This window comes from Hypanus sabinus, chromosome 1 (assembly GCF_030144855.1).
Source record: "Hypanus sabinus isolate sHypSab1 chromosome 1, sHypSab1.hap1, whole genome shotgun sequence".
Taxonomy (NCBI): Eukaryota; Metazoa; Chordata; class Chondrichthyes; order Myliobatiformes; family Dasyatidae; genus Hypanus; species Hypanus sabinus.
This window is the reverse complement of record NC_082706.1, coordinates 108,262,065-108,274,611: the sequence shown is the minus strand read 5'-3', so window position 1 is coordinate 108,274,611 and position 12,547 is coordinate 108,262,065. Positions and strand designations below refer to the sequence as shown.

Below are 12,547 nucleotides of genomic sequence, written 5' to 3'. Positions count from 1 at the left end.
CTGTTTTTCTATTTCTATGAATATATCCTGGCTTGCAGGACATATCCCACAGCTTTGCTATTAACAACATATTACACAAAGCAGTAGTATGCAACTCAACCTGACTGCTCCTATTAACTCACTTGGTCACAGCCTATCAGAAGTATTCTTGTTGCTCTAATTGTCCCTCCCCCAAATTCTCTGCCACTGAAAACAAATTTCTTTTTCTCTCTTACCCAGTTCTGATGAAGGCTCATAGACCTGAAACATGATGTGTTTCTCTTTCCACGGTTGCGATCTGACCTACTGAGGGCTTCTTGCATTTTCTATTTTTATTTCAGAGATCCAGCATCTGCTAGAATAGCATCATACTCAGTCCAGGGATGTTTCGAACTCTACATCTCTTGTTGGGGTAGATGTATTTATAACAGAAACGGTTCAGTGACGGTTAACTGAGCAGGGTATCTTGGTTTTTGTGCTTGCTTCCACAGTGGGCACAATGCAGTCAGTGAGGGTAAGTGCATTAAGTAGCAAGTTAATTGATGTTTTGAAGTTAATTTTATAAGAATGTAGAAGTTGATTAATTACCAAGTGCACTAGAACAAGGGGAGGGGATGGTGGTAGCAGTTAGTGGATACAAGGACAAGAAAATGCAGTCAAAATGAAAAATGTGAGTAGAAGAGTGGGCGTGAGTATGCTTCGAACAGTGGAATGAGGTTAAAGAGGTTTTGTACCATAGAATGCATATGAGTCAAGATATGTACTCACATCTAACTGGTTCAATTTCTTCATTTAAAAACATGGAACGTTTACTTCTATTGCCTTTACTATTGACCAAATCAACCCACAAATGTGATCATTCATGTGGATCAGTGTGAGCAGATGACTAAGAAATTGATCAAGAGTCAGTTTATAAGGAGTTCAGAGCAAAGCAAGAATCATGATGAGGCTTCAGGGAAAATGTGGAGACTTCTCCACAAAAGGCCTATTCACCAATTCTGAAGAGTAATTTAAGTGGCCAGATTAAGAGGAGTGCAGGTATCTCAGCAGAATATGGAGATATCTTCATGTCGCTCCAACTTCTACAGATATACTGTAGAGAACATTCTGCATCACTGTATGGTATGGGGGGGGGGGGCTGTGGACTTACTGCACAGGATCAAAAGAAGCTACAGAAAGTTGTAAAGTTAGTCAGCTCCATCTTGGGTACTGGCCTCCATAGTATCAAAGACATCTTCAAGGAGTGGTGCCTCAGAAAGGCAGCATCCATTATCATGGACCCCCATTACCCAGGACATGCCCTCTTCTCATTGTTACTGTCAGGAAGGAGGTACAGAAGCCTAAAGGCCCACGCTCAATGATTCAGGAATAACTTCTTCCCCACTGCCATCCAATTTCTAAATGGACATTAAACCCATGTACGCTACCTCGCTTTTTTATCATTTGTTTTTGCAGTATTATTTTTAATGTAACTATATAATATAAGTTTCCTTACTGTAATTCATTCATTTTTTTCTATATTTATCATGTATTGCACTGTACTGCATCCGCTAAGTTAATGTATTTCACAACATATGCTGGTGACAGTAAACCTGAATCTGATTCTGGAGGTGGTGACAACCCCCTGGTCAGAAGCCAGAGCCAATATAAAAAGTAAATTTAAGTATAAATGGTGAATAGATATTTGTTTCTCTTCTCAGCTGCATCCAACTTTGGCAAGATGGCTGCCAGCAATGCTCTATGACAATTGCTATCCTAGATTTAAATCAAAAATATCTATGTCCAGTGCTAAATCATTACAGGATATAATTTATTCCCTTTTTAAACATATTAAATTGGTTTCCTTAACTACAAAAATTATTGAATACTGATAAAATTGGCCCAGAAATTCAGAAATAAGAGATTATGGTTAAAGCAAAATAGGCTCTATAATTTAGCTGAAGTGATATTTGGAAATCATGTAAATGGCTAGAATTCACCACAGCGTATTTGTCAGGAAAATGTTACAGATGAGGTTGTAAAAATATCTCCAGCTATTGCAGGTGAGTATGGCCAATTATTGTTAACAAAAATATCCAGAAGGGAATGGTATGGATGACTTTGAAATTCGATAATGGTCTAACAAATAGCTGTAGCACTTTCCTTTTTGTTGTGGGGTAGCATTGTGTGTTCTGCTCTTGAGGACAACAAAAAGAGTTCAAGTGAAGTGTCACTGCATCTGGATGCCGCCATTGCTCTTTGTGAATCCAGACAGTTCCTTGGCCCAGAAATTCAAGAACATTGTGATTATTCATTCACATGTACCCAAGCCAGCTAAATAGTTTCGATTGAGCAGAATGGCAAATTTAAAATGAGACTCCCGACTACATGAAAAAGGCCTGCAACACAAAGGCCATTGGGCAAGCAAGATGATGTCAAGTGATCAAGTTCCACTGCAAACAAAATCTTGACAGCAACAAAATAGACTGAAGTTAAGAGTTTTCCTCGGGAAGAAAGCTTGTTAGTGACCTGCTTTCTGTATGAGCTCCGCTCAAAATTCTGAGTGAGATTCAAAGCCCTGAGGATTTGCTGGAATTAATAATTCTTCTTCTTTATTTACAGAAGGATCCTCACTATCTTCAGCAATGGCTTGAAGCTTTTGTCACATCATTTGAGCGAATTATTGACATCAGCTCCTTTGAGCCACTTCAGCGAAGGTAAATTCACCACGTGCATTGCACTTCTCCCCATCTCATGAATGCAGCCACACTTTCAACGCAGCAGCCTCTTTCCCCAGAACAGAGTCAGCAACCCAAATACAAAAGGACTATTTAGTTTTAGATTTGATCAAAATGGTATTATCTTCAGTGCCACAGTATAAGTAACCCACATTTACAATTAATGAATAACAGGATTGATTGCAAGTATTTTCCAGCTTGGAAGCTCAATATCTTTCTATAGGGTGGACTAGCTTTACAATCCAATCTACTTCCTAGAGACCCTTATGAAAAATACATTGCATCTGTACCACACATAACTAAAATGATCTGTGTGTAGTTATGTTGTCATTGTTCTCGCTGCCTGCTCACTGCTCCAATCAAAATCAAGTCACTAGGACTTTACCTGAAGCAAATGTAAACTTCTAAGGCACCATTCCAAAGCTTTCAGAAAAAAGAATAATACTTTATATTTTGTTTATTTGAAAAAGTTTGCTGTTCACATCTTCCTCTTGATGGAAGTTAAGGAGATCAAAAGTCAGGAAGCTAGATGTTTTTCTTCCCTATACACTGACAGTAGTCACTTTAATTTATCTAGCAATTCCTGAAGCTCAAGTTCTGGCATCTCCCCACCCCACCTTTCTCTCCAGTCCTGATGAGGAGTCTCAGCCCAAAACATCAACTCTTAATTGATTTCCATAGATGCTGCCTGACCTGCAGCGTTCCACCAGCATTTTGTGTGTGGATAGGTTTCTGCCACTAATAAAATTAAAGTTGGAGATGGATGGGGAAAGGATGATCATTCCTCAAATGATAAGAAACCATGAGCCTGTAACAGATCTTTAAAAGAACGCCTTGAAATTATAGTTAATGCCACTTGCAATAAAATTACTGAAGTGTTATATGGTGTATCACCTGTAATCATAGAATCGAACAGCACATAAACAGTCCCTTTGACCCATCATGTCATGGCCATGCCAGCATTTTTGGCCATTCTGGCACTCTAGGCTCCATATTCTTTTATAACTTGCCTACCTAAATGACTGTCTAGATGTCCTGTATATCTTTCATGTAGTCCAGAGTTGCACAGTGACAGATCGTCATTTGCCACTACTGCATCCTAATGTTATAAGGGTAAACTGGTGCCTATGTGTACTGTACCTCAAAGTTAAGTAGAACCATGCCTACCAATACTGTGGAATCTCTGGGCCAAAAGCCAGATATTAGTGAGCCCTGAGGACCTGGATGGACAAGGATTGCTACGGAGTGAGTGTGTATGGGAACTAAGTCCTGCCTCAGCTCCATTGTCATAGAATTCCAGGTCTCTCATACAGTCGTTCTAACTAAAAATGACAAGGAACAAGCTGATCAATTTTGAATGATGCTCATAATTCTTCTTGTCCCGGTATTATACATCAGTGCTATAAATTGAAATTCCATATCTTATTTTGTTCTTGCATTTGCTGCATTTTGTTTGTCCAGTCCTCATCTAAAGTTGTGAGAAAGTATGTAAAGGGCACTAAAACCAAGGGAGCATGCTTGCATTAATATCCCTTCTAAAGTATTGGACATTTTCTTCTGGTTTTCCTGATGTTCTTTTTTTGGAAGTTTCTGACCCTCACTTCATTCACAACTTATCTCAACAAGTCAATTAAAGTGACTTTTAAATTCACACTCCACCTTTTATTACCTCAGGCCATTCCCAATGAAAAGCCAATGAACTCCTTTGCAGTGTACTCACAGTTGTAATAAAAATGGTGACCAGATTGCACACAGCAAGATCCAATCAGACATATTTATTAATGATAAAAATGGGTGGGGTAGCAGGTATAACTTCACCATTCCATTTCAAAATAAGATGGGAAATTTTTGAATCCAACTGAGACAGTTGATGGAGGTTTGGTTTGACATCATGCAGAAAATATTTCACCCCCATGATGCAGTTCTTCCTCAATACTGCACTTGGGTGCCTTGTTAAATTGTCTTAAATTTTTAGAGAGCGCTAAGAACTAATTTGGGAGAATAAGTGACAAGTGACACAGCTTAATCAATTAAAACAGGTTAGAAGAGATTTGAGGCTTGTGTATTCCAGTATTTTGAAAAAACACTTAGTTGGAGCTTGCTCTTAATTTTGTATTTATGATTGCAAGAGTAGCTGTGTAGTATGTTTACTTTTTTAAAAACTAAGCAGTTGTGGAACCTCTGAACTGATTTAAAAGAAACACAGTAAATGATATCACGTTTTGCTTCATAGAAGAGGAGGGCAGCACGTTTCTTGCTCAAGGCCTGATCTGATTTATGTTTTGTTGCTATGGTTTCAATCCTCTGTATTTTCTTGTCACTTTTAGGCCTGAAGAGATGACTGCAGAGATTCCACTGTTGCCAGGCAATGTGCTGCAAGTTCTGAGCCATCAATTGAGTCAATGTGTACAGAGATTATCGACTGAGGAGGCTGAGGCAGGCCTTGGACAAGCACTCCTCCTGATAAAGTTCCTCATTATAATCTGCAGGTGCATGCTATTATCATCATTTTCTAAATTATCCTTTGCTGTTTTGGATTTTGGTTAATTTGTTTTTCAGCCAAGGATTGAGCTGTGAAATATTTTGGCAGCCAAGCAAAAGAAAAGATGAAAATCTGCATCAAAACCTTCTCCATGAATTGAAATGAGGTGAAAGTTGAGCCAAGTATCTCCTCAAACTGCCCTTAAATAGAGGAATGGACCTACATATACAGATGAGATAAAAAAACTGATTAAATTGTTCTTTTGGTGTTTGTTAGTAAATACAGTGGATGCCGGCTAATTGGGGCTCATCAGGAGCAGTACATTTTGGCCCAATTAAATGGATACCCCAATTAGCTGAAGTTTCATGAAAATAGTTAAAAAGGTATAAAAAAAGACCAACTAAGTAACAAATAATGTTTTAAAATGAAATACAAAACAAATTCAAACACTATCAATGCTATTTCAGTCCTATAAAACTGTGTTATCAGTTCTTAATATTTATGAAGAGAGGAATTCAACTGTGTCATGTTCTTTTGACTGTAAATGAGCAAAATCATCGCAGACAGCTAGTATCTGCCTTCATATAACATTGTCGACAATTGCATCCTCCAAATCTTCGTTGTAGCATTCAGGATGATTGCTGATGCCTTCATTCTCCATAGCTTCTAATTTGAAGTAGTGAAACTGTTTTATTTTCACTCCCAGCCATTTCTAACATCCCAAAGTCTGAATGCTTGAAACTTCAATGAGCAAAACAATTCTGAATTCTCTCAGTGCTTACTTCTCACCAACTGTCAGTGACAGAAGGCACTGCTTTTTGAAAACAAACACACTCAACTGATGCTATTTTAAAACTTATCACTCCAAGCACAGTGCAGTGTCTAATGGCCATGTAATTGCACGCAACTGATGCCTGTTTAAAAGCTGTTCAACAGCAGTATCCTTTCCCAATTAAGTGGCATAGTGTAACAAATAAAGGGGAATCCCAGCTATTTTCATGGTTCTTTTCCCTTTAAGCATTGTCCCAAATACGCAGATGCCCGATTAACTGATGGACCAATTAACCAGAATCCACTACAGAATATATAAGGCTGGGACAGTACTATGAAATTGCTGCTGTGGGACAGAGAAACTGTACTAGATTTGGTAGGCACTGAGACTAGCTCAACAGTCACACATGTTTACCATTACTGAGATTCACTGAATAATAAAATGAACTCTGAGCTTGGATGCAGAGCTCTGGAATTAATCTGCAGTTTTATCTATAGTCTGGTTTCAGAGTCACTGCTTGAAATTTACTGCCTATTTTCCTAGTTCCTAAGCGGAGGTGGTAAGGATTACTACTGCAGTCCTCGTGCTGACAATGGGAAGGTTCAGGAACGTTGGATAACAAGAGCTGCTGTGAGTTTAGTCAGAAACAAAGGGAACCATATGTAAAGTTCAGAGAGCTAAAATCAGATAAGGCCTCTGAAGGAAGCTGGAAAGAACTTCACCAGGGAACCATGAGGGCTGAGAGGTGCCTCTGTTCTTAATCTATATAAATGATCTGTACGTTGATGAAATGCAGGCTCATAGCTCCCTGGAAGTTGCAACCCAAGTAGTTTTTTTAAAAAAAAGGCATATGGCATGCCTGCCTTCATGGATAAGGAAACTGAGTATGAAACTTAGCAAGTCAGGTTACAGCTGTGTACAAACTTTGTTTCAGCCACATTAGAAGCGCCCAGTTCTGGTTTCTGTATTACTGGAAGGATGTCAAGTGTGAAGGGACACGAGAGGTTTATCAGGATGGTGTCTGGATTGGATAATGTTAATTATATGGAGTGGTAGAATAAACTTAGATGGTTTTCTCTGGAGCATCAGAGGCTGAGAAGCGACCAAACAGCATATATAAAATTATGAGAGGTAAGATGGGGTGGATAGAATATTTGCCCCAAGTGTGTAAATGTCAAATATTGGGGAGGTTGGTTTAACATAAGTGGGTCGGTGGATTTCAGGTGCTTTGTCTGTCAAGAGACAATATTGATTAGTTCCGACTTGGATGTCAAGCTGACACTCGTCTCCTGGCGCTCAATGCTGTCAGGTTCTGCTTCAGGGTGGCATTGGTTGCTTAATTACCGAAGATTGTTTTTTAATGGAGTTCAATGTGAAGATCACTGCAAATTAAAAATAAGCATTTGATCAGATCACAATTTCCCATTGGTTTGGTTGGGTTATCATCATTTTCATTAAGAACAACCCACAAGTATGATTGAAGTTATGCTCAAAAAGGTTTTAAGAGAACTAAAAGGAAAATGTTTTTCATCTCAAGCTTCCTTGTAAGAATTCAATGAAGTAAGCAATCTTATTTGAAGATCCTGCATCCTGTAATGGGTATTGTAAGTACACAAAATATGTCTTGGGTTTTGTTACAGTTGGTGGTGAGATTGGATGTTATTTTTTAAAAGTCCATATCAAGTCTCTAAGAGAAGTGATCTTACTTCGTGGACTCTGCATTAGAAAACTGACCCTGAAGGATTGATCTCCCCATCGTAAACTTTTATTCATTTTGCTGAGGTCTCCTGGATTAGATCAATTCATTTAGCACTATGCCACTGAACTCAAGACCTGTGATTTCAAAGCCAATAATATACTTGAGATGGTGCTTGAAATGTGTAGCCATTAAATGGGAGCTTGATGAAAAGGAAGAAAAGCAACATAACTTAATGAAGTAGACTCTGAAGTGTGTCGCACACTTGCTAACCTAGCAGTTCTGCAGGAAGTGGCAGATATCTCACTTGCAGAGGTAATTCAGCAGTTGAAAGCAGATTTCAACCCACAGCAATTTGAGCTAGCAAAGAGCTATAAATCTGGCACATGCAATTAAAAGCTGAGAGAAACCATCACACACAAAGTCGTATCAAAGTACTGTAACTGTAAGGACTTCTTGGATTGTGCAGCTAGAAACAATTTTATGTGAGCTCTGAGATGAAAGGATCCAGATAAAGCAGTTAGGCACTAAAATCCTATCGTCTGATATGGAATGCTGAATTATAACTTCCCTGAAGTCAAGGTTTCCAGGGAATTCCATTCTTTGGCTGTTGCAAATGTAACATAACCTGAATCAAAAGACAATTTCAGTCTAGAAACAAGGTGTACCAGCTATCATTTGTAACCCAACTATTCTTTAAGAAGTTTATGTCATTTATTTCAAAGGAAGAATAAATAGCAGTAGCTCGTAAGCACAACACTGGCAAGAGGGATGCCACAATATTGTAGCAGTTAGCATGATGCTATTACAGTTTAGGGCAATAGAATTCGGATTTCAGTTCCAGCATTGTTTATACATTCTCCTCCCTGTGACTGCGTGGGTTTCCTCCAGGTGCTCCAGTTTCCTCACTCAGTTCAGTTAATAGGCTAATTGGTCATTGTAAATTGTCCTGTTATTAGGCTAGTTTTTAAATAGCTGAGTTGCTGTGCAAGGTAGATTGTTGGGCTGGAAGGGCCTGTTTTGCGCTATATCGCTAAATAAATAAATAAATAAATAGATAGATAGATAGATAGATAGATAACAAGAGTGTAGTCTTAGGTGCATATCCTATAGAGTAGGAGTCAAAAATGCAGGTGTGAAAATCCAAACTGTAATGCTAGAGGCTTTGGCAAATCAAGTTGCATTAACTGGGAGAGAGGAAATTTTAATGTTTCTCATCAAGATTCCTTCATGGTAACATCACAGGGAAACACATGTCTTACAAGTTAACGGAAAGTAAATCTGTACAGTCCTACAACCACTGATAACACAAACTTTATCTTCAATAACATCTCTATTGCAAGCAGTAGTGTGAGCCAACAGGCCTCTAAGCTTAGTTATGATTCCTAGAAAAGATGCATATTTATCTAGTAACAGACTGTTCTGTTATGGAAAAGGATAAATATGACATGCAGATCAATCATTTACCCTTAGGGTGAAACAACAACAGACTCTTGACAAGTTTGAAAGTCAATGGCAAGCTGCAATGACTTGCTGTCTTGAGCTCCTCCTAGATGGACTACATCGGTGGGTGGTTGGTGATAACAGACAAGAAGGGGAACAAGATCAGAAGTTGATTTTACAGGAGGTTTTACAGGCTGATGTTTTGCCACATGCTGTAGGTTTTCTGTTTCTATTAGTAAGTTTTCACACTTGACAGTGTTTTTCAGTAAAAGCTAATCAGCTTGCAATTCAGAAAAATGCATTTCAGGAAAGTTTATGAATGTCATTTGAAGGATAAACTAGTGACAAATGTCCAATTGAGGTTTTGTAGAAATTCTGAATTGGTAGGCTTGAATTATCAACTAATTAAGGGTGTTTTATATAGGAACATGGAGTGGTCATTCCATGTACACTTGAGTAAATGATTGACTCACTACCTGCCAGACACTAGAATCAACAACATAAAAATCATCACCAAGGAATCTGTGTGTTGGCCAAATATTGATAAAGGATTGACGCAGTGGTGTCCATGTATGTAGATGGCCAATAGTGTAGAGCAAAATGACCTAATACTGTAGCCCTAAGACATCATTATACTGTAGCCCTGAAAATGGCTGTTGTACAGCACAAACTTAGACCTTTTATGACCTGCTGAGTCTACACTACCATCAACTCGCCACCGCCCCCCACTCCAGCCCAATAAATTCCACCATTCAGCTGCATGCCAGGGCAATTTGCAATTGCAAACTCACCTACCAAATCCCATGTCTTTTATTTGGAAATCTTACATCATTGTAAATTTTGGAATCTGAAACAGGAAATGCTGGAAAGACTGGACTTGTGCACAAAATCCCTCAGTTACTCAATACTCTTTTGACCTTATCATTCATAACATCATTAATGCTCCTAATGTTAAACATTAATCAGGATTAAAGTCCATTTACTCTTCCTATTTCCGCAAGACACTGATATCACCCTTCAGCCTAAAGCTACCCTTCACACTATCCACAGCTCCCATCAATTGTCATGTCTTCCGCCCGACTTACTGAATAACATAACTCTCAAATTTAAAAAAAATGATGGGAACTATGGCATTTTATCTGCAAATAATTCTATAGAATGCAGAAATCCATCACAATATTTCAGGTGGAAACTCCCGTTGTTGGACAATGCCAATATCTGATTTCAATCCATTTTTGTGCACATTGATGAGCCAATTATCAATCAGCATTTGACAAAAAATGGCATGGATTTCTTGAAGTGGTGCAAAGGTGGCATTGTGGAATTTGGAACTGAGTCATTGGAGACTCTGCATCTGGTGGATATAAAGGGCTTTATTCAGACACGCATTCTCCTGGAGACAGTCTCAGTGGAATCTCTCAGAACTCCAAAGTGCACTGAGTTTCTACACCCTTTAGAACAAAAATAACGGGATAATTCAACACAATTTCAATAGCTTCAAGACATAATCTACTTTGCTATTTTGAGTCTGACAATGGTTCCATTGAATTATATATTTTACAACAGCTGTACTATAACTGTTAAATCTCTTCTGAATGTTACACCTTTGCTGGTATAAAGTAATACAGGTGGATGGTCTAAAAGTTTTTGCGGAAAGGAAACCTAAGTAACCAAAATTATTAACACAAGAGATTCTGCAGATGCTGGAAATCCAGAGCAACACACACGATTTTGGAAGAACACAGCAAGTCAGGCAGCATCTATTGAAATGAATATATAGTTGATGTTTCAGGCTGACCCTTCTTCAGAACTGGAAATGATGGGGGGAAGATGCCAGAATAAAAAGGTGGGTGGAGGGGAAGGAGGACTAGCTAGAAGATGGTAGGTGAAGCCAGGACTGGAGAACAAGGAACCTGGTAGGAAAGGGAAGAGGACCCTGGGTGAAAGGAAAGAAAGAGGGGCACTGAGGAAGGTGATAGGTAAATGAGGAGAAGAGGTCAGAGGAAAATCATTACCGGAAGGAGAAATCAATTTTCATGCCATCAGGTTGGAGGCTACCCAGGTGGAATATGAAGTATTGCTCCTCCACCCCAGCAATGGCCTCATCATGACAAAAGAGGAGACCATGGACTGGTATGTCAGAACAGGAATGGGGGGATAGGAATTAAAATGGTTGGCCACCAGAATATTCCGCTTTAAGCAGATGGAGCGGAGGCACTCAACAAAGCGGTCCCCCAATTTACGGTGGGTCTCACCAACGTAGTGAAGGCTGCATTGGAAGCACCAGATACAATAGATGATCCCAACAGATTCACAGATGAAGTGTTGTCTCACCTGGAAGGACTGTTGGTGACCCATGAATTGAAGTAGGGGAGGAAGTAAATGGGCAGGTGTAGCATTTCCATCACAGGAACCAAACTTGGTGTTGTGAGGAACACATAAAATGCTGGAGGAACTCAGCAGACCAGGCAGCATCTATGGAAAAGAGTAAACAGTTGACATTTCAGGCTGAGACCCTTCAGCAGGACTGGTGAGGGCTTAATTTTACTCCTCAGATTTTTTTTTCTCCAGTCCTGCTGAAGGGTCTCAGCCCAAAACGTTGACTGTACTCTTTTCCGTATATACTGCCTGGTCCGCTGAGTTCCTCCAGCATTTTGTGTGTGTTGCTTGGATTTCCAGCATCTGCAAATTTTCTCTAACAAGAGATGTTCTCTTGTTAGGTGTTGTGAGGACTGACTCATAACTATTGACAGAACAAATATGCCTAAAACCACACCTGATGTGCCAAGTGACAAAATAACTTGGCTGCTGTCTGATGACTGGTCTAATGCAGGCCTATTAACATAGCCCATTGTCTTATGATTGGCTGATGCAGATGTGAATGTCCCATGGTCACGTCAGTATGGAAACTAACTCTCCTGAGCAGCCTCCATTTGAAGTGTTGTAATGAGTCTCCACTGTGCGTGGAACACCAGAGGAGTCACTTTCATATAAAATGCCATAGTTCACTTTAGTTTTAATTGAGAGATTTTGTATTGTAATTTCATCAAACATCTCCTCTAATAACTTTGCAGATGATACAAAGTTTGGTAGAGATGTTGATGGTGGTGGAGAATAGCCTTGGACTACATCATGATAATGACATATTGGTGAAATGGGTTAAGAAATGGCAGGTGGAAATTCATCCTGAATAATATAAGGTATACTAATTTTGGGGTTGGGACATGCACCATGAATGGGTCCAAATGAGTTATCAGGAACAGAAGAAAAAGTGCAAAGATCCTTCAAGGTGACTGTGCAGGTAGACAATGTACTGTAGTTCAGAAGGTAAATGCAATGCTAGCTTTCATTAATCAGGGCACTGAATTAAAAATAAAAGGGAGATAATGCTCAAACATTATATAGCATGGATGAAGTGTCAGCTGCAGAGCTGTGTGCAGTTCTGGTAACCACACTGC

At 39.2% G+C, this 12,547-nt stretch overlaps 1 protein-coding gene across 2 annotated transcripts in view; it reads left to right on the top strand.

Moving 5' to 3' along the window:
• Positions 1-12,547, top strand: part of nbeal2 (neurobeachin-like 2) — a 221,302-nt gene that overhangs the window by 77,514 nt on the left and 131,241 nt on the right. For both annotated transcript variants that reach the window (XM_059973955.1, XM_059973948.1), the window contains exons 2-3: positions 2,581-2,675; positions 5,024-5,185. In XM_059973955.1, the coding sequence (XP_059829938.1) occupies positions 2,581-2,675; positions 5,024-5,185 (257 nt within the window). The remainder of the gene's footprint in view (positions 1-2,580; positions 2,676-5,023; positions 5,186-12,547) is intronic.